The sequence below is a fragment of the Esox lucius genome, chromosome 2 (assembly GCF_011004845.1).
Source record: "Esox lucius isolate fEsoLuc1 chromosome 2, fEsoLuc1.pri, whole genome shotgun sequence".
Classification (NCBI taxonomy): domain Eukaryota; kingdom Metazoa; phylum Chordata; class Actinopteri; order Esociformes; family Esocidae; genus Esox; species Esox lucius.
The window spans coordinates 23,187,734-23,214,922 of record NC_047570.1 but is presented as its reverse complement, the minus strand read 5'-3'; the positions used below and the strand labels follow the sequence as shown (position 1 = coordinate 23,214,922).

Sequence of the window (27,189 nt, the reverse complement as noted above, 5' to 3'; positions counted from 1 at the left end):
TGCTAAACTGTATATGTTACTGTGGGGCAGTACAGTGCTGCTCAGATGTCCCGACAGACAAGGCAGTTCTGCAAGGCAGATCTTCATTAAAACTTGTTTACTGTGATAAAACAGTACAGTACAGTAGTACAGTAACTAACTAACTGAAAGAACATTACATTTAGAGATGTGAGCTATTAGCTGGTTGGTTATATTATGAACTTGCTGGCGCAGGCTAGACTGGATGTAATGGACATTTTACTCAGTAAAATCACTCTCATAGATTGATATGGTCACTCAAACTAAAGCCAACTTCAGATTGTTGTAGTGTCAGTCTCTCATATGCACTGTGCTCAAAAACCTGGGTAAGATGTTGTGTCTTACCTGACTCCAGGGGCCAGTGAACCACTCGATACGATTCTCACAGGGGCCATTGTTACAGACCTGAGAGGCAGCGGGGCGCTGGTGGCCACACCCCTCCAAAGGCAGGCTGCTAATGTGATCGGTCAGGCACAGAACACCACGGGTCTGCACGCCCATCCCACACTCAGCAGAACACTGCAGGGAACAAAGACGAGGTAAACTACAGTACAGACAGTTAACATACAGGAGGCCTTTTCCCTATTAATAGGGCTTCATTGTCTTCCTAATTGTCTTGCCTGGTAAAATAAAAGTAAAATAAAAAAAGAACTCTGTTACAGTTTTGTTGGGGCTTAAATGTAATTTTGCACTGATTCGACAATGCTTTAAACATAAATGTATTCTCTGTGATTATGGGAACATTGACCTGACTGCGGACAAGGCACCAATAATGTTAACAGTGATAGAGAACTGTAGATGCCCTCAGTCCTACACGTACCTTATTTCCCCAGTCAGTAAAGAACCAACTCTTAGCACAGGGCCCCATGTCACAGTTTTCTTTGTCACTGGGTCGCAGCTTCATGTTGCACTCATCATCTGACACCACGTCCCCCACATTGCTGACACACTGCACCTCGCGGGTCCTCTGTCCCACGCCACAGGGAACCGAACACTAGGGAGACAATAGACAGGATGAATTGTGTGGGAGTTAGTGGTTATCCTCACAGTGTAGATTTGGATCAGTTCTCCCTGGCAAAACAACTTTCGTTGTTAATATTGATGGAAACAATGTTTCCATTTTGAAGACATTTTAGCAATGATAACTTCAATTATTGTAATTGAGACCGTGTGACTATAAGGCTTACCAAAACAGTTTGCATAGTTATTTGGACATTTTGTTTTCAGTGAGCAATTTGCTCTTCAACAATGAAGTAAGTTTGTAAATGTATAGTATACAGTAATGAGTACTGGTTTTAGAAGTGTATTTTGATGTTTTCTTCATTCCTGACTATGTGACCTAACATTCATGTACAATGTATTCAGAATGCAGCAGCCCATCTAGTGTTCCAGTTTTCCAAGTTCTCCCATATCAGCCTGCTCCTCTGTACACTGTACTGGCTTCTAGTTGAGGTTCATGTCTGAAGGCCATCTACTGAGCAGCAAGAGGAGCTTCTCCTCCCTACCTTCAGGCACTACTCAAACCCTATGACCCTCCCCAGTTTGAAATCCATGCAGTCAAAACTCTGTCCTGGCACATCAATTGGGTAACCAGTATCTGTTATTGGCGCCACAGCACTGTTGTTTTATTGTAAATGGACCTCTCTGATATGTGATGGACCATCTGAAGAGCAACTATTGTATGTGCCTCCGAGGAGGTGCAGCAGTCTATGGCTGTCTTTTGTAGCACCAAGCTTACCACCAGAGTCTATGTTCAAGTCTTTAATATGCTGCCAGCTGACAACAGTCTGTGAAACCCCATGAGGGTCAGACATAATCCACAAGAATGTCCTAGTCTTATTACGCTCCATCAACTCCAACATGCGGCCCGGGTGTCACAAAGGTAACAGGTCGTCAGGTGAGTGAGCGTGCCATCACATGCACTTCCAACCACCTCCTGGTTGGAAGACCAGTCTGAGGGGGGGGGAAAAACGTTGGAGTGGCTGCCTACAGTACTCTCTTAATTTTTTTTTTTTTAAAAGGGACTGAATTTCAAAGACACTTAAATTGTGAAAGAGCTACAGAGCTCATGTGATGGCTGCTCCGCGTGTCGCCGCGTGGCGCTGCGTGCCCTATCCTTCTCCAGTGCTCCACCTACTGACTGCCGGCTGGAGACGATTGCAAACGCAACCCACACGCACACACCTGCACCATTGTGCAGTGGTTATTTAAATTCCGGTTTTGTCACACACACCTCACAGGTTATTGTATCTTGATATGCTGAAGACCGTGTGGTGCTGCCTTTCCTTTGATATGAAAGAATAAAACTGTTGTTCTTTGTTGTCGTTTTTGTTTTCCTGTTTACATTTTTGCCTCACTTTTACGCACTCGCTACGCTCGCACCTCACAGTTCAGGGCTGATAACAGAGCAGTGGTGCACCAATCATTTACATCAAGAGCTCTATATAAAACTGTCCAGTATTGGAGGGTTGCACAAAAGAAGCCGACAATTTGTTTGGGTCAGATGAGTCCACAAGCATTGTCCAACCAACCTGAAAAACCTGAAGAAAATCTGCCAAAAATAATGAACCAAAGTCACTCACTGTGAGTAAAACTACTATATACTTACTAAAAACTTGGTGTTATTGCAGCAAAAGGCATCTATAGCAAATGTTGAATACTTAAAAATATTTTCCAACAATGTCATGATAAAATAATTGATTGTTGTATTGCAATAAATGCATCTCTAAAGCCAGACTGGTATATACACTATTGTTCAAAAGTTTGGAGTCACTCGGAAATGTCCTTGTTTTTGAAAGAAAAGTAAATTTTTTGTCCATTAAAATTTCATCAAATTGATCAGAAATATAACAGAAATAGAATGTACACTTTCTTCTGAAACTTCAGTCTATTCTTGCTCTGTGAAATGAAGGCTATTCCATGAGAGAAATTACCAAGAAACGGAAGGTCTCGTATGACGTTGTGTGTGACTAAAGAGTTTCAGAAGAAAGATATTTGTTTCCGGCCATTTTGAGCCTGTAATCAAACCACAATTGCTAAAGCTCTAGATACTCAAGTAGCATAAAGAAGGCCCAAAAGAGTCTAGCTGGAGATGGGCACTGTCTACCAGGGCAATGTGGGCTGATGGGTGGGGCTGGGGCACTGTGGGCTGGTGGGCAGGGCTGGGGCACTGTGGGCTGGTGGGCAGGGCTGGGGCACTGTGGGCTGGTGGGCAGGGCTGGGGCACTGTGGGCTGGTGGGCGGGGCTTGGGCCCTTTCGAGTGAACTGAGTTAAGGTGTTTCAAAAGCATTACAGTATTAGTTAGCTAGTATGGAGAACCTAAGGGATCAAAGTAAAATAATAAATAATTAGCAGCACTGAATTATAACAATTCATCAAGTTTGCATAAAGCAGTATTTTTTCAAACAGTATTTTAAAATAGTTTCTAGATAGTCGAGTTGTTTAACAAAGATAAATATTGTTTGGAGATCATTTGTTTGTCCATAAGCCTTAATAAAGTAAGAACTTCTTTTAACAAGCAAAATTGATATAATGCTTGGTCCCGTTCATAAATAACAGATGCAATGGTCAATTTTAGCAGCAGATTCCCTGCTACAGTTTTCAAGGTGTTCATCGTGTTGTCAGTTGTATCACTGCCCACTCTGTCCAGTGAGGATTTTCAAACCCATCACATTAAGACCAACACAGAAGTACATAGAAGTCCACAGTAAAAATGCTGTGTTGTTCAAAGGTATGTACGTACATGGACATTAATGGACATACAAGATTGCCTTACTCCGTGAGATTGCTTACTGTAATCAATCTTCTCTTTGTTGAATAAAATGTGTATGTTTTTTAGTGTTCTGTTTGAATATTGAATAAATCCACATTGTTGCTTTTTGAACTGTAGATTTATTTTCTGTTCAAAAACACATTCTATTTGCACTCTATTTGTAAATCTGGATGAATTTATATACACCACTATGAAGAATATTAAAGAAATCAAGTTGCAGTTGGCTTAATTTTTCACATGCACAGAAACATAGATGTTGTTGGACATGTACAATGAAAATCTTACACATAATGAGGAAAAATATATAAGATATTCAGGCATATGAAAATACTGAGTAAACATTGAGTGAAAGTACAGTAAAACAGTGAAACTCACAGTGTCCAATCATGCCTCACAGTGCCTAACCGGCCACACAGTGACCAACTGTCCTCACAGTGTCCAACCTGGCCTTACAGTGACCAACTGTCCTCACTGTGTCCAACCGGCCTCACAGTGCCCAATCGGCCTCACAGCGCCCAACTGTCCTCACAGTGCACAACTGTCTTCACAGTGCCAAATCGGACCCACAGTGCCCAACCCGGCCTTAGAGTGCCTAACTGTCCTCAGTGTCCAACCGGCCTCACAGTGCCCAACTGTCCTCACAGTGCCCAACCGGCCTCACAGTGCCCCACCGGCCCCACAGTGCCCAGCCTCACACTGCCCAACTGTCCTCACAGTGCCCAACTGTCCTCACAGTGCCCCTCCGGCCCCACAGTGCCCAGCCCAGCCTCACAGTGCCCAACTGTCCTCACAGTGCCCAACCGTCCTCACAGCGCCCAACCGTCCTCACAGTGCCAAACTGTCCTCACAGTGCCCAACTGTCCTCACAGTGCCCCACCGGCCCCATAGTGCCCAGCCCAGTCTCACAGTGCCCAACTGTCCTCACAGTGCCCAACCGGCCTCACAGCGCCCAACTGTCCTCACAGCCCCCAACCGGACTCAAAGTGCCCAACCGTCCTCACAGTGCCCAACCGGCCTCAAAGTGCCCAACCGGCATTCTAGTGACCAACCCGGCATCACAGTGACCAACCCAGCCTCACTGTGCCCAACCAGGCCTCACAGTGCTCAACCTGGTCTCAAAGTTCGGCCTCACAGTGTCATTGTCATTACAGGTTTGCCATCTGCAACAGATGAAGTTACGATGAACAATCTAGGTACTTGGAAGACCGAGTGAGACAGTGACTGAACCAACATAGAGAAGGGGGTGAACAAGGTTTTGATTTAGGGAATAAAATCCTGACCAATGAGCATATACAGTGTAAATTATCAATATCAGTGTAGGGAGTTATAAAGCCTTTAATACATAAAGGCTTTGTAAGGTATTTATTCAATATTTTCTTATTACAATACAGGTCATTTGTTACCAGTTTTCCTATTCCTAAATTCTTTACCCTCTTCTTTTAACCAACCTGTAGGAAAACATAGGTGAAGTGGTTTTGATCTTGAATAACGTAAATGTAAATTATTTTATAGGACATGGATATCTGTAAAACATCCAAAACAGTGTGACATGTAATTTTTTTGATGGGCTATTCTCAGAAATGTTGTTGCCTAGATAATTATATAGGAATATAGCTACATTTCAATGCTGGATGTGTATGCAATGTTTGCAGGGCCATTGTTCTCAGCATCATCTGACATTTCTTTTATTTCCGGGCGTGGCTATCGCTGTGCGCCTAGCCATGCCCCTGACAATGCCCCTGACCACGCCACTTTTTGATCTAGAAAAAAACCTGTACATTGGGAAATAACTGGAGGTGAATATTGACCAACTAAGCATTTCAAAATAGGACTTTGGAATTTTATTAAGTCTCAGTTTTCTGCGATTATGGTCTTAATTTGTGTGAGGTGTATACATTTCTTGAGACTACATTTGTTTCAGTGACTGTTTGGTGATTTGTTTAAACCACCGCATTATGAAGACGATTCCAATTTGTAACTGCGGCAAGCAACCTTAATCAAGTGCAGCAGAAATATATGAAGGGAAAAGAAAACCTTAACCCTCTCTGATGTGCTGTCAAAGGGGACAGTGCTGGTGTGTGATATCTAGACAGCTGTCACTCACGGCACTCCACTCTGTGTTTATCTGCCACTCGCTGCAGATCTTCAGCTGGCAGGTGCTGGAGGTCTCGGGCTGCTCCAGGTGACGACACAGGCTGGCGTGGACGTTCAGGGTCCGATTGGCGTACACATGTCTGCACAAGACCTGGCGGTGCTGCATACCCAGGCCACATTTCTTACTGCACTCTGACCACTCACCAATGTCCCAGCTGCAAAGGACACAATAGACAAGCGCTACCAACATAGCTGACAAACCATGTGGTCAATTGCCCAATTAGGGTTTAATTCTGATATAAAAAAACGTAAACACAAAGATGACACTTTATGATGAGCTACTGTATGTCTTTGCTGAACAATCCAAGAAATTCCGGTAGTTCTGTGTGGGTACTGTAAATATGTGTGCCAGGTTTAGGTGATTTCTGATTTTGTATTTTTCTGTGTGTGTATATGTATTACAATAGTTGTGAGGACCAGACATTAGTATGGTAACCCAAGGTATATCAGGGAAAGTGTGGATATTTGCTGGTCCTTATTTAAAAATTAGGCTATTTTAAAACTTGGAGTAAAGGGGTTAGGGTTATATTGAGGTTTGTGGTGGGAATTATGGTTAAAGTTATATGTATTAAGGTTTAGGTTCAGGAGTTAGAGTACGTTTTAAGGGAATACTTTTGATACCAAAATGGGTATGTAAAGCTCTGCCTATGTACTTAATGTGTGCATATGTCATGTTTTGGGGTTCTATGTATGTACAGTGGGGAGAACAAGTATTTGATACACTACCGATTTTGCAGGTTTTTCCTGCTTACAAAACATGTAGAGGTCTGTAGTTTTTATCATAGGTACACTTCAACTGTGAGAGACAAAAATCGAGAAAATCACATTGTATGATTTTTAAATAATAATTTTGCATTTTATTGCATGACATAAGTATTTGATCACATACCAACCAGTAAGAATTCCGGCTCTCACAGACCTGTCAGTATTTTCTGGATTTCTGTTTTATATTCCGTTTCTCACAGTTGAAGTGTACCTATGATAAAAATGACAGACCTCTACATGCTTTGTAAGTAGGAAAACCTGCAAAATCGGCAGTGTATCTAATACTTGTTCTCCCCACTGTACATGTATGTATATGTGTGTGTGTGTATGTATGTATGTATGTATGTATGTGTAGTTAAGCCAAATGGGTCCCTCACAAGGCAGGGCAGGGCTGGACGTTGCAAGGCTCCTCCTGTGAGTTGGGCCTGGTGCTGCTGTCACAATGGTTCTCTGGTGCCTGCTCATGGCTCATTCTGTGGACACAGTGGAAGATGGTGTACCTGCTACCTGAAAACAATACACACCAGAGTGGTTGATGGTTAGGTGTTTCTGAATCAGTACTGCATCTATAATTCCCTGCTTATGTATATGGGAACCGAGTTAAACCGAGTTGACCCACTATTAACAATCAGATCATCAGAGGGTAAGACATGTTGGAGCTTTAGCTCAGACAAAGCTGGTACATAATGTCTTACCTCTGCCACAGGAGGAACTACACTCTGTTGCTCCAGCCAGTTTCCAGTTGTATTCTCTCTGTCGTCTGGGTGGCTGAACAGCTGGCACTTGGTTGTCTGGTAGGTGTGAAGGGTACTTGCCCCCTCCTGCTGGATCGTACCCCTCCTGGTTTGGGTTTCCCCGTTGGTCATACCCACCCTGCTCATGCAGTGTGTTTCCTGGAAAACCCAGGTCAGTATTTCAGCCCACAATCGTATGGTCATAGAGATACAGTACCATGGATGTGACCTTCCCTCAGTTTGCAGACAAAAAGAAAACCCCACATACTGGCTGTTTCAAGTGACCCAAATCTGAAGATATTTTTATTTGTTTCACCTGTTTAACCTGGTACACTAATTCTCAGTCAACTGACAACTAATTCTCATTTACCGTGATAACCTGGCAAAGGGATTACAATTCCAAGACAACAATTAGTTACACATAAATAAAATCAAAACACTATGCTCAAGGGAATTTGCAATTCAAATGAGTTATTCCTACAGTCTGAAGAGGAAAAGTTGAAAAGTTATCGCTGAAAAGGGGTAAACCTAGAGGTTGCATTTAAAAAATATATATATTACAATATATTCAAATTTGTTGATAATCACTTGAATTTAAGGGAAAAGGGGAAAAGTTAATTATAACCAATAAAATGATCTCTATTGCCCTGCTATATACAGGTACCGGAGATGCTTTTGTACTGGAGATGTGAGAGAATCCTCTATCTTCTATTTTCTGCCACATACCATTGGCTCAGAGCTGTAGAAACCTACTGTCATTTGTGGAAACATGAACTAAGCCTACAGGTGCATCTAAAAAAATTTGAATATCATGGATTTTTCTTTCTTTCTGTTATTCCATACAAAAACTGACACCATGATATTTTCTAAATTCATTACATTGAAAAACATTTTTTCAATCTTGATGATTACGGCTTACAGCTCACAGAAATAAAAAATCCAGTTTCTCAGAATATTAGAATAAAAAATGTATAATACAGAAATGTCGACCCGAGAAGAGCTCTAATCAGCTAATTAATTTAAAACAAGTATGTCAAAAGACACTTTTTGGCACTCAATACTTGGTCAGGGCTTCTTTTACACGAATTCCTGCATCAGTATGGCTTGGCAAGGAGGCAATCAGCCTGTGGCATAGCTGAGGTGCTATGGAAGCCCATGTTGCTTTGATAGCGGGCTAATGCATTGATGCCCTAATGTATTTCCATCCAGCCTCAATTGCTGCTATGCCAGGCTCCAAATGGCTGTAGGATAGCAGGGACATTACTTTTCAGGATCTACACTGTTTTTCACAGGTCAACTGTCATTGTAGACACAGCTTAGATAGTAAGTATACATATTTGAACTTTAAGGGCTGTAGTATTTAACAAAGACTAGTAGTTGATTGTTTCCATACAGATCCAGTCAGATGTTTTGGTAAAGATGGACGCCTCACCTCCAGGTCTGTGGTTGGGCTGCTGTGGGTGTACTGGGTTTCTGTGGTCAGGGTACTGTGGAGGCTTGGCAGAAGGAAGGATGAATTCATAGCTTATTCCTGGGTTGGGCTGCTGGTAGATCACCTTAGGACAGAGCAAACATTCTTCAGTGAAGTTAATTACAACATAATGAGCCAGTGTAAGCTGCCAGTGAAATATGCGCCAATATGAGCTACATTCACAGCATTAAACTTGGAAATTGTTAAATGTACACTATTTTGGTGAACATGTGAGTCATTTTTTATTCTGCTGTAATGTTCTTCATTAAACTCTTCAAATGAACTTGATTGTGCTCTTTGCAAGTGTATCACCTACTATAACACTAAAATCATATTGAACTAAATTTACTTTGCCCAGAGCTTTTCTTTTGTTTTGTTTTAACACTATGTTGAAAATGCTAATTTGCATACTTCCCAGGCTGTTTATGGTTTATTTGTTAAGTGTAGTTACTGCTCATGTTAGTATTTTATATGACTAAGAGAGGTTATTAAATTACTTTCTTTTAAAAGTCTTCTCCAAGCAGGTTCAAAGGAATATAGATAAAGGAAACTGGAACAACCATTTCCACAATAGTGCAATTAAGTCATTTAATTAGTTTAAATATATATATATATATATATATTTCACTCAATCTACTTGCATAAGCACAGATATTATAAACAACCCCCAGAACAACTACTACAATGGTTTGGATGGGACTGTTTAACAACAGTCCACTGTGTAAAACAATACCTGCTTATTAACATCAACATCTGATTATTAACTTCACTTAACGTAACTCTGGAAACATCACTATAAATGTTACACTGAAAAATCCACACTGCTGTGTTCTATTGTACATACAAGTTGATTGGTACATACATAAACATCCAGAATCTCATTGGTAGGCCCGTCAGCCAGGAAGGACTCCCCGGCGGTGCTGGTGATCTCATTAGGCCGTCGGTAGGTGAACATGGTGCCCACCCCCTCATACTTCCCTGGCCGGTCAATCGCCCAGTTTCCATTAATGATGGAACGACCTGAGCGGCTTCTAAGAGCTATACACAGACCATGAGTTGACTATTAATAAAACACACATAGAATGGAACAAAACTTGATTTTAAAGAGTTTATGGGACACTAAAAATGTCTGCCAATCCACCCATTATTATACTACATTAGATTCAACTTTATTATCATTGAACAAGTACAAGTACAATGAAATGCAGTTAGCATCTAACCAGAAATGCAAATAGAAGAGGGCAGGAAAAGTATTATGAAACATCAACCTGAATTGCTATGACAAGTACAGCAATCCTTCCTACCACCATCATCTTTAATAAGTATAAAAGATACACATCCTCCATTGTACTTAGATCTTTAATATGGATCTGTTTTAACATGAAGAAGAAATCGGCTAAAAGTGAGCAGATTTGTGTCTCCTCTCTGAAAGTAATTACTGTTGTCACATGCAGATCAGTGGGTGTACAAGTGGCCCTGTAACCTTGATTATGCGTTTCCACCAATAGATCTGATTCAGCCCATGCTGAACAAAGGGGCCTGCCATTGATCCTTGTGGTTCACCATATGCCCAGGAAAATGTGGTTTGTGGAGACCTTCAGACTCTTTTGCAGAGACATGCTGTCTCAACATGGCAGCTTTGGCATCTATAACCAGAGGGTTGTAAGTCATGGTCAGCAAGAGGCTTGGCTCCAAATGTCACTGCTACTATTTAATCAGCTAGGGTGTCCTTTATGAGGGATGGCAGGCATTCAAGATGGGGTGCCAAGGCAAAGGAATGGTTCCTTCCCAGAGTCCCATGAGGGAAATTATTATGTTACTGTAGGGGCATTTTAAGCAGGGCTGGTCCTTTTCCTCTCTGAAGTTGTACATGGTTATGATTTCAGCATGTATGGAAAATATTGAAGGTGGCACTCTTGGGTCCCATGCCCTGGTGATATTGTTATCAGGAATCACACCTCTCAGTCCCTGCGATACCAGTTAACAAAGACAAATGTTTAGGGCTCAGGGATGTCAGGGTTAAGATGTAATTGACCATGGGACTTCAATTGGGCTCAACATTTCACTTGGCCTTTTTTAAGTGGCACTTTTATTGTGGTAAAGGTGGTTTGAGCACAAACCGATAGTGTCATCCCTCATCTCCACCTCCAGGGAACAGAAATTATAGACATAATCTTACATGTTCAAGGCAGGAGTGAAATTCCTCACCTTAATTAAAAAGGATGGGAAGGACGGATGTTCTTTAATGAAAGCTTGTTTATATACTTTCCCCTGAGGGGAGAAACCAGGCCAGGGGAAGTGGGGGCCAGGCCCTCTCCATCCTGACTCTCTACCCTCACTCTCTGCCAGAACCACTGCTGTGCTATGGCATAGCCCTCATTAAACCAATGTCTCCAACAGTAGTCACTCCTGAAGAGACCCACTTCGATGTCACACGTTATGCTTCTATGAGGAAAATAGATCATTTATTCAGTGAATGAGATTGAAGGGTTTCTTCACAAAGTCGGCCAAGAGGTGCACTTTGTGGTTGCTTCCAAACAACACTGTAATGCCCACACTCAGAAAAAACTGTGAAAAAAAGAAAATCCTACTCTGTTTTTGATTTCCTTTAATTACAAGAATCAAATCCATTTCCGCAACAAGAGGCTGTTCCGTGCTGCCTGATACTGGGATCACCGGCTCACAGCACAGATTTAGCAAGACATGACCTAAATTATTTATTGCGTGTCATAGCTCATGGACCTGATTCAGGCAGAGATGTGTAGCACTTTGAGAAGAAGCTGATAAAGGGCTTGTAATGGCAGTGAAACAGGTGGTTAAGATACATGCTTGTTTTGTGATTAACCTTGCCTCTGACCTGAAGATTCAGTCACAGTCCTACTCACCCAAGTAGTTCTGGCTCTTCACTGTCTCTGTGACGTTGATCTTGGTGGCTCCCTCCGGGATCTCCACTACCTTGTGGTAGCCCACCTTGTTCAGGCTGTGCTGCTGGAATAGCCCTGACACCAGCTTACAGGCCGTGTTGTCACCACCACACACCCCACACTTGTCCATCATCTTGCCTGAGCCCAGATACTCATCACAGCCCAGACTCTGTCAGCAGAGAAAAAGGAGGTCACACGAGCGATTAGAAGATATATAACTATACATACGCATACTGTATACATGTATATACAAAATATCTGAGGCCTTTATGAAAATCTAGTGTAAAAAGTCAAAGCGGTGGTGAGACAATGAAAATTTACTGGTCTGGCTAGGCTCATTAGTGTCCAGTAGAGGGCGGAGCTACTCCAGAAATTTACTAAGGCATAGTCTCCCAGTGCAAGTTTCCAACCAAATTAGATAATTTTTAATGATAGAGTGTGTTAAATTTTTTTATTTGAGCTTGTTTTATGTGGAGTCAATGGGATGTAGTCTGTGATTTTCGGTATACTGTCAAATCTGGCAACACAGAACTTTCCTCTTCACATTCACAACTAATGAAATAGATGCAATCAAAAACACTAAATGTGATTGTGCTTTCCACATACATTAATTTCAGGTCTGAATCATCAATTCACAAATAAAATATTAAGACCAAGTATGATGACCTAACTGTTAAGATATAATGGCACACAATGACGCTTTAATTCTTGAGCAAACCAATGTTTTTGAATGATTACGTCAGATAATATTACCAGCCAGGCATACTAGTTAGTTGATAGCATCCAGTAGGCCAGCTAGCTGCGAGGGTGGAATCCGGGCTGCTAGCTTACTAGCTGTTTTGAGAGTAGATGTTTTGATTATTATTGGATGTATAACAGATTGGAGTCTAATTCATATATTGTTAAGTTTTATTTAGAATGTGAATTTCATATCGAAATGTAGCTTCAAATAGAGTGATATTTTGGAGGTTGTAGCTACATTCAGCAACTTATTTTTCTATTGCTAACCACCATAGTAATGAATCTTCATGAAAAGCTAGACTACTGATCTTTATTTCAGTCTGTCTGTGTTGGCTCTTTCCTAAATGAAATATGCTCTTTGTGCTAATATATTGTTAGGGTTAAATGTTTTACATATACATATATTTACAGGTATAATGACTGTTAAAACAAAGCAAATTAATCATGGTCTAAAAATATATCATACAGTAGATGTCGGTGAATTGCCACTGTATAAAAACATGTGCATTGGTTTGCAAATGATTATCTAAGCTAAGCTAAGTACTTTTTTCCAAAGTGGTGGCTGTGGAGCAAAATGAGCCAAATGCTCTGGGGTGAGCTGAACCAATGGTTCACTTTGCTTCACTATAAGTTTATGATGTATCAAATATTATTTCAAAGTAAACCTGCATACCTGAGGATATATTTCTTATTTTAATTATAGTAGAAAAGCTGTTATGCCACAAAAACATCTGTGGCGTGTATCAGTCATTGCATAATGTGATGTCATATATGTCATGAGACATTACCTCAATTATTAGTATAACACATATTTACCAACAAGATAGGTTACCCTGGCTGCTTTTACAATTTGGATCTTGGGCAAAATAGCAGATCTGATTGGTCAAAATTACTAGATCAGATGTGGGCTGCCTGTGTAAAGGTATTAAAAAGGACTGCTCTTAACTACAACCAACAGCCTAGGGCAAAGAGGAAATAGTTTCAGTGGAATTGACTTCCCCCAATGATGAAGATATTGAATAGAGGTTATACGTAGACCATGAGTGTGTGCCAAAAGCTTTCTATCCCATTTTTAAAACAACGTTGCCAAATATAGTTGAGGCATTTAGAATATAACATATTCTAGCCAAAGGGAATTTACAAGAGAAACTAAAGGAGAGAAGAAATGTTTACTTTTTCTTTGAAATAATAAATTATTTTAAAAAAGAGGATTGGTAAATTTACCTCCAGATGGCTCAACTTACCCCTTGACTAGGATTAACTTACCCCTTGACTAGGATTAACTTACCCCTTGACTAGGATCAACTTACCCCTTGACTAGGATCAACCTACCCCTTGACTAGGATCAAAATACCCCTTGACTAGGATCAACTTACCCCTTGACTAGGATCAACCTACCCCTTGACTAGGATCAACTTACCCCTTGACTAGGATCAACTTACCCCTTGACTAGGATCAACCTACCCCTTGACTAGGATCAACTTACCCCTTGACTAGGATCAACTCACTCCTACCCTCGGGGTAACACAGTGGCCACCTTATTTGACCACTCATATTTTCAAGGCCCTTTGTCATAGGTGCATGCGTGTCATTTCACCTAGCAGGGAAGTCCTGAAAAAAGGGTAGATATAGACACTTTCTTTCTGTCTCTTTTCCCCTTGTCTAGGGGACAACGTGAGTAAGAATTGGCTCAACGTACCCCACTCTCCCAACACATGACGCAAATGCAGTAAAACACACTACACATGATCGTGCTTACTTTCAATTAATTTCAGGCCAAATTCCTGGGGCCTGTAACACAATCAATAAAGGATGTTGCTTTGGATGAGCTTGATCAGCTAGATGATTAAAATGTGTAAGCAGAGACTTACAGATGTTAAGGTGAAAATATTTTGTACTTCTGCGCTACAAAGGCTTCTATGTTAACTGCCAACAGTTTTACCAGTGCAGTGCATGGAAAAGCATATGACATCAACAACCTCATAAATCAAGTAAAGGGGGAGAATGAGATATAAACATAAGCATATCCCAGCATATTCATAAACAATCACCTCGCTAACTCCCTGACCTGCTGAACATAATTAACTACCATAATGCTACAACCAATTAACATGAGCCCATTTCATTTCAAGAGGCATATTCTTGGCATTAAGCTAGGGTAGTAATGGCTCACAAAGTTTCCAAGCTAATCCTCAGGGGTGTAAGCTTTCTCTGTCACACTGGCACTCATGAATTACAGGAAGCCTGGACATGGTAAGTATAGAACACTCAAATCAGCAGTCCATAAATTCTGCTAATCCAGCTGTAAAAGTAGCTCACTGTCTAAAAAGCTGCTGCAGGAAAAGGGCTTGGTTGGGACTGATTCCAGCAGGCCACCGTACTTCTATACCTCCAGACCCCTGGGCAGTGGAAGGCGGACATCGGTGTGCCCGTCACTACAGCCGGGCACAAGTTAAATGGGGATGCAAAAGCTGTATAGATTTAATGACACAAAGATCCTTCGTGATTGGTGAGCTGCAAATGCTTTTCTCTAGTCAGTTTGTCAGTGTCTCTCAATAAGTGTGATGTAAAGTGACAGAATTCAGCTATGAGAAGTGAGGGATGTATGCCAACTAGAAGGGAGATGACGAGGTGGCCAAGGCGGGAATAGGGCAATGTTTGGGATATTGCCAGGACACAGGTTAACAAGTGCCATCACGGAATTTCTTTGTGACCACAGAGGACACGTGTTTAACATCCCTTCCAATGATGGTCCCTACAAGAAACAATGTCCCTTCACTGCCCCGGGGGCACTGGGCTTCAATCTCACAGCGTTAGGAAAGAGTGAACCCTACTAGCCTTCCAACAACACTTCCCGGAGCATTTGGTCGTGTCCAGGGAACAGCTAGGACGGACCATGCGCCCTGCTTAGCATCAGAGGCAGGGTCCCAACATTCATGAATTTCGTTACACAAATTCAAGTGATTCCTTTTACAAAATAAACATTGTATCTGTAATCCTGAAGCCGACATAACCAGATGAAGAAAAACTGCACAAATAAATGCAAAAGTGCAGTAATTTAAAAGGGTTTTGCTGTAGATTTAGACACTTTGAGCAGACTAAGTTCTTCCTGGAGATGCAGTAAGTCAGTCAGCTGTAGGCTCGATGCAGGCTGGGCCAGGGGGCTGGAGGAGGGAAATTATGGCCAGGCCATTGCTATGGGTGTGTGGATTGAGGAGATTGGGGTAGGCTCAGGAGATAGAAACCTGGCTCTCACCCACCCAAAGCAGCAAGCCAGTTCTCCACCTGGGGCCAAAACAAATACACACCCCCTCCTTCTACACAGGAAATAAGCGATGAGAGAGGGAGAATATCTAACTAAGAGGCCTTAAAAATTACAAAAAAGGGCAAATGTGTAGTTATTCTACGCAAAACAATGAACGGATAAAAAAGTCTCTACAGAGACCCTTAATAATGGTTGTCTTGTTCATTTGCCTGGGAATAGCTGTGAATGGCAATGTATTAATGTGTGTAGTCATACAAAAGAAAATATTGTCATACAATTTTGGTCAGGAAGAAAATGTAATGGAATTCATCTTTCGTAGTGCACCAGGCCTTTGCAGTTTTTCACAACTGTTAATGTACATTTCCTGAATGAGTATGTAACTGACATTAATGTGCTGCTGCTCTTTGATGACCACTTAATGTTTGACAATGTTTCAAATGTTTGAGCTATATGAAAGGCACCATTTTACAAAAAAATCACAGTACTACCACCATTTTAATTAAACATCAAACCTCTCACACAAAATAAAACTCATATACTCAAAACCATTTTATCTGACCATATTAATTCAAAACCATATTAACATTTTACATCACACAAGCATCAAGAACATTGACCCTACTGAATACTAATTTCACACAGCTAAGATGAGTTTAAAACACTATTAGAAAAAGGTAATAATGAATGAACAACTATCATTAGTTCCAAAATGTACCCTACACATTTGGCACTTAAATGACCTATTTCCATTTCTGAAAGTCCAGACAATTGATGCAACAGTGAAACATCTTAGGTTTGGCAGAACTCTCAGCACAGCTTCACTCATTGTCATACTCTATGCAAGAACATGGTCAGGTAAAGTGTCACAAATCTCATTAGAGACCTGAAATAGACGGTAGGCCGGTCGAAACATCTGTCCTCCAAACCTAAAAAGGTGTCTCAGGGAATTAGCCGGGACACATGAGCGTAACTATCAGGTAAAGTGTGTGCGACCATGCAAACATTTCATAGTGCCCAATAAATGATAAAAGTAAGGAGGTAGTGGCATAACTATCAGGTGTGCTGGAGGTCCCGAAAGAACATCGTACACCTGGTCCCGCATCACCACGCTACGCCAGTGTTCCTGTTTAGTCCTTTTCCAGGGGATCCACCGTATTTTCAGTTCTCAAGTCAGTCAAAGACTTCCACCTTTGGGTTTATAATACTTTTAGGAGCGCATCCCATTTCAGTAGAACTAGTATGTGAAATGCTACTGAAATTCATCTAATCTGGTAGGTAGATGTATCAGGACGGCAGTCAAAGTGAAGAATGTTGGCTGAAAACCCCAATGGCACAATTCCAGATACAGTAGTTCTGTGGTCTTTTAGGGATTGGCTTGTCATGATAGTGATGGTAATCCAACAAATCATTGCTAAATTCAGTGGAACCTATAAAAATTGGACCAGGCAACTATTAGTATCCTTCAATCATTCCAGGAAACGACTTATAACAAATCTTTGAGTTCACCTTCATAAAAGGCCCTTACACTCATGGTTGGGGTTAACTAAGTTGTCAACTTTATACAGAAGAACATCTCAGAAGGTTTGAAAGCTTAAAAAACAGTATACTGAGATATAATGTCAGTAAAGAAGGAAAAAAACGACAATTGTTTAATTACAGTACACCAAACATACTGTACAGAAACGCAAGTATCCGTTGCAATGGCTACATGTCACTTATGTAATCCCTTTCCAGCCAGCTTGGCATAGGTTACACTTGCCTTGCAATAATGTTTCTTTTAACTGTGTAGGGGGCTTCATTTGTGGTTCTACATAACAAACACAAAAATGAATCTAAAAATGAGCAGTCACAGTGACTTCATGCTGGAATGAACAGGAATGCTGGAAAAGTCTTAGAGTTATTAACTCTTCATCCCACCATCTTGGTTAAATTAATCTAGTCAGTATTGGACTGCCTGGAAGATTTTGGATCCCAGTGTAATGGCGAGGCGGCCATCGCGTTCACAGGATTTTTTAGAAAAATTCACTACAGACCAAAAAGATATAAGCTAATGAGTGACTGACATCAACATGTGGCTACGCCGTTTTTGACTATCAGACAGCACTATGGTACACCAATACATCCAGATGGGTGCAGCTGTTTCAGAAGCCCCATCTACACAAATTCCCAATTATTACCCACATACTCTGCATATCACTATCAATGCAGACATTTTAATTCAGTCATTGCAGCCAGTTCAGCAGCTCCCAGACAATAACTCCTCTGATCTCAGCCATGTCCATGGCTTGAGGTCAAAATATCCTCTGGTCAGATCAGAGCTTAGACCAGAGGTTCCCACAATATGTTACTGGGTGCCAAGCCAGATCCACCAGCCTGGAGACTGTCAGAGACAACTGACTGAAGCGAAAAGCCAGAAGAGTCCCTGACTGGCAGGCACAAAGACTGATCATTCAATACACAATCCTAAGCAGATGGATTGAACAAGGAATTAATATATTAACACAGATGTTGCTATGGTCACCATTAACACTATTTTAGGGTACCAACAATTCAGGGAACAGAACCAGTAGTTGGACTGAAGTGATATCTGGAAAACAGAACAGTTATTTAAAGAATATGGAAAGCAGTTAAGACACTGTTATCAGTTCAGATGTTCTGAAATGTTTGCCCACGACTCTCACAAACAAATGCAACAAAGCACTCCTCTGTCACTCAGAAATTCTCTTTCCACTGTCAGGCCCACCAGCAACAAATCCTTTACTTTATGTAGCTCCTAGTGTATACTGCCCCATCTTCATTACTTTTCCGTAGGTTATTAGTGTACAACAACAAGAAAAGGAACCAGGCAAGCCTAGTTTGGCCGGGCCAACAATTAGAAGGAATGAATGTAGTTGCCCTGCCTGTGTCTCCCATGTGAGAGGCCAAGTCTTTAACCACTACAACACAACGCTATACATATTCTGAATGTCGGTGTAGCGTCTCAACATTAGATAATTTTGTCACACATTAACATCATGCCTAGTTTGAATATTTCTTTTTAAGTTTACTTCCACCACAAATAGCATCCATGGAACTGTATGGCTTTTGCCACTGGCTGTTTTAACATCTTTTTAGCCATTAATAGGCTTACTAGTATCTACTAACTTACTACTTGGAATAGTCATAAGATTTGAGCAATTTCTAGCAAGACGATTGATGAACTTTACACTGCCAAAGCTATTTCATTTCATAGCACAACAATACTTGTTTTTCTTTTATTCATTAATGACATTGATACAATACATATCAATATAGGTGACAATAACTGACTTTTTCATCAAGTGAAAAGACTTGTGGAAACCCCCCCTCTTAATGCAAAAAGTACTGCATTATGTTTTATGTTAATACACCTGGTCAAACAAGGGTTAATATACAACTTTATGTGGGAACCTATATAATCTACATAATTTCCCAAATTTTAAATGCACCAAAATGCTTTAGGGATTCTTTAAATTTCAGTTATTCATGAACAAAATACAACCTAATTTGATATTGTTCATTTTAATTATTGAATCCAGTTATACACTTTTTTATGGTCTGAAATAAAATGTACCACTACTCTTTCTGAGGGCACTTCCCAGTTAACAGTGAAACTAGCCCTTTAAAAAATATTTCTAGCAAATAAAAATGCTATTAATTGGCTACCTAATTGGTAGCCTACTCTTACTCCTATTTCATTCAAATAACTATAAAATGACATACTTTCTCCTGACTAGTGACATTCTCTACAGCCAACAGCAAGTTCTACTGGAACATTGATGTTGCTGTTATCAAGACTTGGCTTGCAGTGATACGCCAGCTCATCTGGAAATGTAATATTTACATTACTGGGTTTCCAAGCTGAGAATACTGGGTCACCATAATCTCAGAAAATAATTCATAGTGGAGATGACCTTACAGTGGCCACTGAATGGAAATGCGATTATACTGAAATATACATGATACTCACTAACCACAACCTCAACATTGAAAAAATTTGGAGGATCATTGTCTGTTTCATCAGAAATGTCACTCCTCTCCTGTCTCCAAAGGAAATGGTAACAATCAATAGTAAACTTTTTATATAGTACAGACAATGACAAATGTGTGGGTGATAAACAATAGAAACCAAACACAATGCAAGATGTTGCAGTGTATATCACCAGTTTGTACAACTCAGTCTTTCAGTTTTACTCCCAAATGCAAATAAATTGACGTACATAAAAAAAATATTGTTAACTACTACTCAGAGGTTTACAAATGGGAAGGGACAGACTGGTTGACTTAGTGTGCTTCTCAACCTACCCTTTCACTGATGATGAATCCACAGTCTGCCTGGTTTGAAATAACAGAGCACTTTTGCACTGTGGACAAGGAAAGTACAGAAAAAAATTGTTACACTTTATTTGGATAGTCAAGATCACCATCTGTAGATGCTCTCCAAATAGTCATACTATCAACAAACTATCAAAAAATGTGGTAATTTCTTGCTACGGTTAAAGTTAGGTTTATAATTATTGATAGGGTAGGGGTTAGGGAAAGGGTTAAAGTTAGGGATAGGATGAGGTTTAGGGTTAGTATTAATGTAAGCAGATAGCCTAGTTAATTTAAAATAATGCTTGCTAAGGTTAGGGTGAGTTTTCGAATAATTGTTATTATAAAGTTTTGGGAAAGGGTTAAGTTTAGGGATAGAATGAGGTTTAAGATAGGGTTGGTTTAGTAGATTTGTAGATAATCTGTAGATGTTTTACATACTATCCAAATAAAGTGTTACCAAAAAATCTTCCTTGGCTGTGATGACAATAGCTAGAAGTTCTCTTACCCTGAGTCTCCCAAACTAGACATGCTGTAGTGGTACAGTATCATATGGGCATGGTGTAGACTTGAGGTTAGGGATATCATATGGGCAAGCAGCCCTGGGAGTTAGTGTCAGGATGTCAGGAAGCGGTGTGGCTTGGGGTTTGGAGTGAGCAGCTAACCTCAGTTATGCATCCATCATTCCATTCCTTTCATTTAATCTCCATCCCTGTACTGTTTCCTTCCTGTCTGTTTAAACATTACTGCACAATGAGGTGAATGTGCTCTCTGCCACAGCAGGCAGGCAGACTGAGATTCCCACACTATGTTCATTACAGTCGAATGAGCTTCAATTCAGACCAAAATTGTTCAAGAGTTGTCAATGTTGTTGAAAGGGAGAATATTTTTGTCTGCAAAATTATATTTATTTCAAACATGACATTTCACATGTGAAAAGATGTTGATTTTAAAGTGTTCTAAAACGTTTTCACAGGTAAAGAGTTCCAAAATCCACATTCTGAAGAAGCTAGTAGTATAGCGTTAGGCCCGTAACAAAACATTTTGAAACCCAAAGCTGACAAAGTAAGAAATATATTGTTTACAATCACATATTCTTCCCCAACACATCCAATTCAGAATGGTTGGGTAAAGCTGGCTGTATATTACAAAAAGATAAAGAGCTTTAAGTTGTGGGGTAACTCAACATTACACCAAATCTCAGTTTGAATTAATGTCTTTAATTCATTTTTGAATGAGACATGAGCCTCCCAAAATGCAATAAAAGCATAATGTTTTGGGACGGGCAACTGAATCAATCCTGTTTGTTTAAAAAACTGTTGCAGTACATTTGTTTTTTGATTGCCAGATATTAGAATCAAATATTTGTGTCCGGGTTGGCCTTTCCAAGCGAATTGCTAAATGTCCAGACGGTGAAGAAAATAACTGCCTACAAAAGCGCAACTACAAACATGCATGGCAAACCCAAAGATTTCAAAACAAACAACAAGGCTTCAATGCAGAGACCTTTTGCTAGCATAATACTTTTAGTCAGGCACGGAGAGCGGGAGGGGACCCTGGTCTGCTTATTGACCATGCTGCAACCACAATAAATGAGCCTTTACGACGCCTCACTGCCAGGCACTGCCTCCTCAGGCAGACCAGAGTTGGCACATCTGGATCAAAATAATAATGAGGCCATGTTTCGAAGTCAAATGTCTCACTTTCTGTACTCTTTGTTTGCACTCCTCAAGATCGTACGGTGACTGGTCACTATTTAATTGGCAGCACCTGTCTTTATCAAGGCATGGAAGCACAGCATTTGGTCATGGTTGCTGAATTCCTATGGGGGAATGGAGACTGAAAGGAATAGCGGTAGTAGAGACAACAATGAACTAACGGCCTGAGCCGACTCGTTAGACAGTAATGGGCTGTAGTGTTCTTTCTAAACTACCTCACCTGCTCCATAAGAAATGGCATTCACAATACAGGTCTAAAGGTAGTTTATTTCAAAAAGATTTACTGAGTCAGATACTAATGTAATTCCTGAGAAGACTAAATTGGACCTGTTGAGTTAAGACCCTAGTCAGCATTTAGAATGCAACTGCATCATTTATATACTTGCAAAACACAAAGCCGCATATCTCAGAGAATGTCTGTGTTTTGATTAGAACAGCATTTCAACCCTCCCACAGACACCAGGATAAGGTACGACAGCCCAGCCCCTCCAGCCAGTTGGTCCATCTGAAGTGCAGGTGGTCGTCCATTGGCGCTGGCGTAGGCCAAAAGCATATGTCTCCCACATGGTGAGATGCTAAGTGCCTTTCTGGCTTCCCTTTAGGGGTTCCTTCATCAGAACAGTGTTTAATAAGGCTGAGTAAGCTAACGGCACACTCTCCCTTCAACACAGTCAGCACTTGAAACACAGATGCTTCTGTGGTGGAGGTAGGATACTATAGTGCTGGTTAAGGCTGGGAAGATAAATTGAACAGTAATCGTAGTCAACTTGTTGAATTAATTGATTAGGAAAAGCCAGCCCATATCAAAGACATTTGTATTTTGAAATGATTGAACTTTGGTAATACTTGGATAACTGTTAATGGGGAAATGAATGCCAACAACAAACTAAAAGCACCATTTTGAAGTCTAATCGAATAACATTTGGTTTTAAAGAGTTTGTTTTATTTATCGTTATCTCACCAACCAGGCAAAAGTTTCATAGCTCCACCCCTTGATGGTTATGGTAACCAGTGACCACAGATTGTTCCCACACCCTTTCTGTCAACATTGCTGGTTCTCATGCTTCCAACAGTTTATTAGTTACAACAATCCATGTGGTGAACCATTCATTTAAAAGATATCAATAAACATTGAAAAGATGAGGTTACAAAACCATCATAACTGCTTGGCAGTATAACGTAATCCTGGTTGCAACATACCGATGATGCCCAGGGGTCCAGCACAGGGCAAAGCAAAATTGCACAGCACTGCCCAGATGGGACGGGTGGACAGTGGAACAGCACTGCCCAGATGGGACGGGTGGACAGTGGAACAGGACTGCCCAGATGGGACGGGTGGACAGTGGAACAGGACTGCCCAGATGGGACGGGTGGACAGTAGAACTGCCCAGATGGGACGGGTGGACAGTAGAACAGGACTGCCCAGGTGGGACGGGTGGACAGTGGAACAGGACTGCCCAGATGGGACGGGTGGACAGTGGAACAGCACAGCCCAGATGGGACGGGTGGACAGTGGAACAGCACTGCCCAGATGGGACGGGTGGACAGTGGAACAGGACTGCCCAGATGGGATGGGTGGACAGTGGAACAGGACTGCCCAGATGGGACGGGTGGACAGTGGAACAGGACTGCCCAGATGGGACGGGTGGACAGTGGAACAGGACTGCCCAGATGGGACGGGTGGACAGTGGAACAGGACTGCCCAGATGGGACGGGTGGACAGTGGAACAGGACTGCCCAGACATTGAACCCTAGCAACTTAACTGTGTTAAGTTTGGGTGCCTGCAAACACAATTGTGGATGTATAGTCGGGGAATGTGTAACCTCAGCAGGCATGTACCAGCCAAAAGCTTCCAGGTTGAAAGAGCAGTGTGATAACAAAATTGGGAGGGAAGAAAAATGTGTGTTCAATAAATAAATGTGTGTTTTAGGGGCGTTTAAAGAAAACCATTACTGCTAATCCTTTGGTTTCTATTCAACATTTGGAAGCAATAACTAACAATGGAAAATCTCAATAAATATTGCATTGAACTCTTAGTGGTATGACTTCAAATAGCATAATTAACAAACACATTTGAAAATATCAATGGCTTAGAGATGTGGTTCCCAACCTTTTTCAGTTACTGTACCATCAACAGACTTTTGCTCTTGTCTGAGTACCCCCAAAGTACCCCTGCATGTTAATTTTACTAGTAAGCCTATGATGTCATGAGTGTTCTCAAGTACCCCCTGTTGATAGACCAAGTACCCCTAGGGGTCCTAGTACCCCTGGTTGGGAACCACTAGAGGACAGAGGAAATTGGCATCCTTCAACCAAGAACAACAACATCAATGTATATCTTATAACCAAGTCATGTACAAACAAATGTATCTTATATACAAAATTTTCCCCATATTGGATTTCAGGAACTTGTGTCATAAATATGTTGGGAAGCTAACCAAACCAAAGCAATAACATGAGTTTGTAACCAGTAATAGAGACACAAGCTCTTGGTCTTTTTGGGCCAGACAGTGATAACTCATGCATTCTATCCCATTACATGGCATTTCCCAACATCAATCATTATGTGTGTCAAACCCCAAGCGGGTATCCAAAACAAGGAGCAGGAAAAATTAACTGTGGGAACTCTTCCCACTGAGAGGAGTAAGGCTATGAGGCTTTTCTATAAGCTTCACTCCTATACGGTAGCACTTTAAATGTAAAAGCACGGGATGAAGTGATAATAACATGGTAATTGTATGGCAACAAGTTGTAATTACCAACATCCCTTCATTTGGACTTTTTCTACACCTCAACACTGGAGAGTAGATTAGGACTTATACTAGGGATGACAAGGGCCTGTTATCGCAGCAGTAAAGGGGCCTCATGTATACAACAAATCTCTCTCCATGCCTGAGGCCAAGGGCACAGCGGCCTCATAAATGCCCACTGCTAGTAAATGTCTCTGAAATAGCCTACACTGTTGATTCGACTGCCTTTAAAGCACTGAGGGTTTCCTCTGACAGCTTGTGACCAAATACTGGATAAGGCATAACATAAGGACAAACTAGTTCTAACAGGTATAAAATGACTAGGCCCCAGAGTGAGAGTCTTTTGGATCAAACCTAATATTGTAAAATATTTTTTTCAGGCACCAACCTCAACATCTGCAAACTACATCCTCACTTGATGTCACTTATTTTCTAAGACAAGTGTAGGGGAAGACAAAGCATGGACTGTCCAAACACTGGCATTATTTTTCTAAAAGTGTATTTATACATACATATATATATATATACATACATACATACACACATTCATATATATATACACACATTTATATATGTAGCATACATCACCTGTCTGGGGCTACCTGTTTGTTGCTGTATACACTCACCTAAAGGATTATTAGGAACACCATACTAATACTGTGTTTGACCCCCTTTCGCCTTCAGAACTGCCTTAATTCTATGTGGCATTGATTCAACAAGGTGCTGAAAGCAATTTTTAGAAATGTTGGCCCATATTGATAGGATAGCATCTTGCAGTTGATGGAGATTTGTGGGATGCACATCCAGGGCACGAAGATCCCATTCCATCACATCCCAAAGATACTCTATTGGGTTGAGATCTGGTGACTGTGGGGGCCATTTCAGTACAGTGAACTCATTGTCATGTTCAAGAAACCAATTTGAAATGATTCGAGCTTTGTGACATGGTGCATTATCCTGTTGGAAGTAGCCATCAGAGGATGGGTACATGGTGGTCATAAAGGGATGGACATGGTCAGAAACAATGCTCAGGTAGGCCGTGCCATTTAAACCATGCCCAATTGGCACTAAGGGGCCTAAAGTGTGCCAAGAAAACATCCCCCACACCATTACTCCACCACCACCAGCCTGCACAGTGGTAACAAGGCATGATGGATACATGTTCTCATTCTGTTTATGCCAAATTCTGACTCTACCATCTGAAGGTCTCAACAGAAATCGAGACTCATCAGACCAGGCAACATTCTTCCAGTCTTCAACTGTCCAATTTTGGTGAGCTCTTGCAAATTGTAGCCTCTTTTTCCTATTTACCGCCTCAAGGTTGTGCATGTTGTGGCTTCACAAATGCTTTGCTGAATACCTCGGTTGTAACGAGTGGTTATTTCAGTCAAAGTTGCTCTTCTATCAGCTTGAATCAGTCGGCCCATTCTCCTCTGACCTCTAGCATCAACATGGCATTTTCGCCCACAGGACTGCCGCATACTGGATGTTTTTCCCTTTTCACACCATTCTTTGTAAACCCTAGAAATGGTTGTGCGTGAAAATCCCAGTAGCTGAGCAGATTGTGAAATACTCAGACCGGCCCGTCTGCCACCAACAACCATGCCACGCTCAAAATTGCTTAATTCACCTTTCTTTCCCATTCTGACATTCAGTTTGGAGTTCAGGAGATTGTCTTGACCAGGACCACACCCCTAAATGCATTGAAGTAACTGCCATGTGATTGGTTGATTAAATAATTGCATTAATGAGAAATTGAACAGGTGTTCCTAATAATCCTTTAGGTGAGTGTATATGACCTGTCTGTTGTTTAATAATGGTTTCACAGCCAATTACATCCACATGAAGCTGTATCAAACTAAGAGCCACGACCAGCTTGACAGGCTAATTGAGGATAACACTCATCCCAGTTCAGAGTATGAACAGTTAAACACTAAGAATGTATTTGAATGATACTGTCTTTTATAACCATAACTAGGTAACTGTGAATGCAGCTTGAGAAAACAGAACAGAATGCCATAGTCACTTAACAGTGAAAACTTCTCAATCTGATACCTACATCCTCCGCATGATCTGCACTCATAGCAAAGGCATGACATAACATAACTAAACCTATCTACTAGAATTAAACTATCAACTTACAGTACAACAGCTCAACTATGACTTACGAAGCACAGTGGTTTTAGGCTAATGACATAATGTCATAATACATGTTTAAACAGGCTATAGTTATAGCAGGAGTCACTCTTATGTCTCTGTAGGTATCAGATTGAGAAGTGCTGCAACTAGGATAAAGATAAAAAGCCACTTCCAGGTGGTCAGTTTTATCCCAAAACTATTGGCAAGCAGAGAGAGGGTCCTTAAGTAAGATCCTGGTAATGTTTAAATCTTACCTGTGACAACGGGTTCCCTTGCCCAGTCACATGCATGTGGAGGAGGCAGACAAGCAGCAGAAGAGTCAGACCTGATATCATTCTCTCATGTGTCCGATATCAGTTGATCAGCAGCTTTCAGTCATGGATTCAGACGGGTCCAGTACGATA

At 41.1% G+C, this 27,189-nt stretch overlaps 1 protein-coding gene across 3 annotated transcripts in view; it reads right to left on the bottom strand.

The window, feature by feature from the left end:
• LOC105015393 (thrombospondin type-1 domain-containing protein 4) overlaps nt 1-27,189 on the bottom strand; it is a 70,254-nt gene that overhangs the window by 4,558 nt on the left and 38,507 nt on the right. For all 3 annotated transcript variants that reach the window (XM_010878530.4, XM_010878521.4, XM_010878540.4), the window contains exons 9-16: nt 11,801-12,008; nt 9,778-9,953; nt 8,877-9,000; nt 7,406-7,603; nt 7,088-7,217; nt 5,896-6,100; nt 839-1,012; nt 364-537 (exon numbers count right to left, since the gene is read on the bottom strand). In XM_010878530.4, coding sequence (XP_010876832.1) covers nt 364-537; nt 839-1,012; nt 5,896-6,100; nt 7,088-7,217; nt 7,406-7,603; nt 8,877-9,000; nt 9,778-9,953; nt 11,801-12,008 — 1,389 coding nt within the window. The remainder of the gene's footprint in view (nt 1-363; nt 538-838; nt 1,013-5,895; nt 6,101-7,087; nt 7,218-7,405; nt 7,604-8,876; nt 9,001-9,777; nt 9,954-11,800; nt 12,009-27,189) is intronic.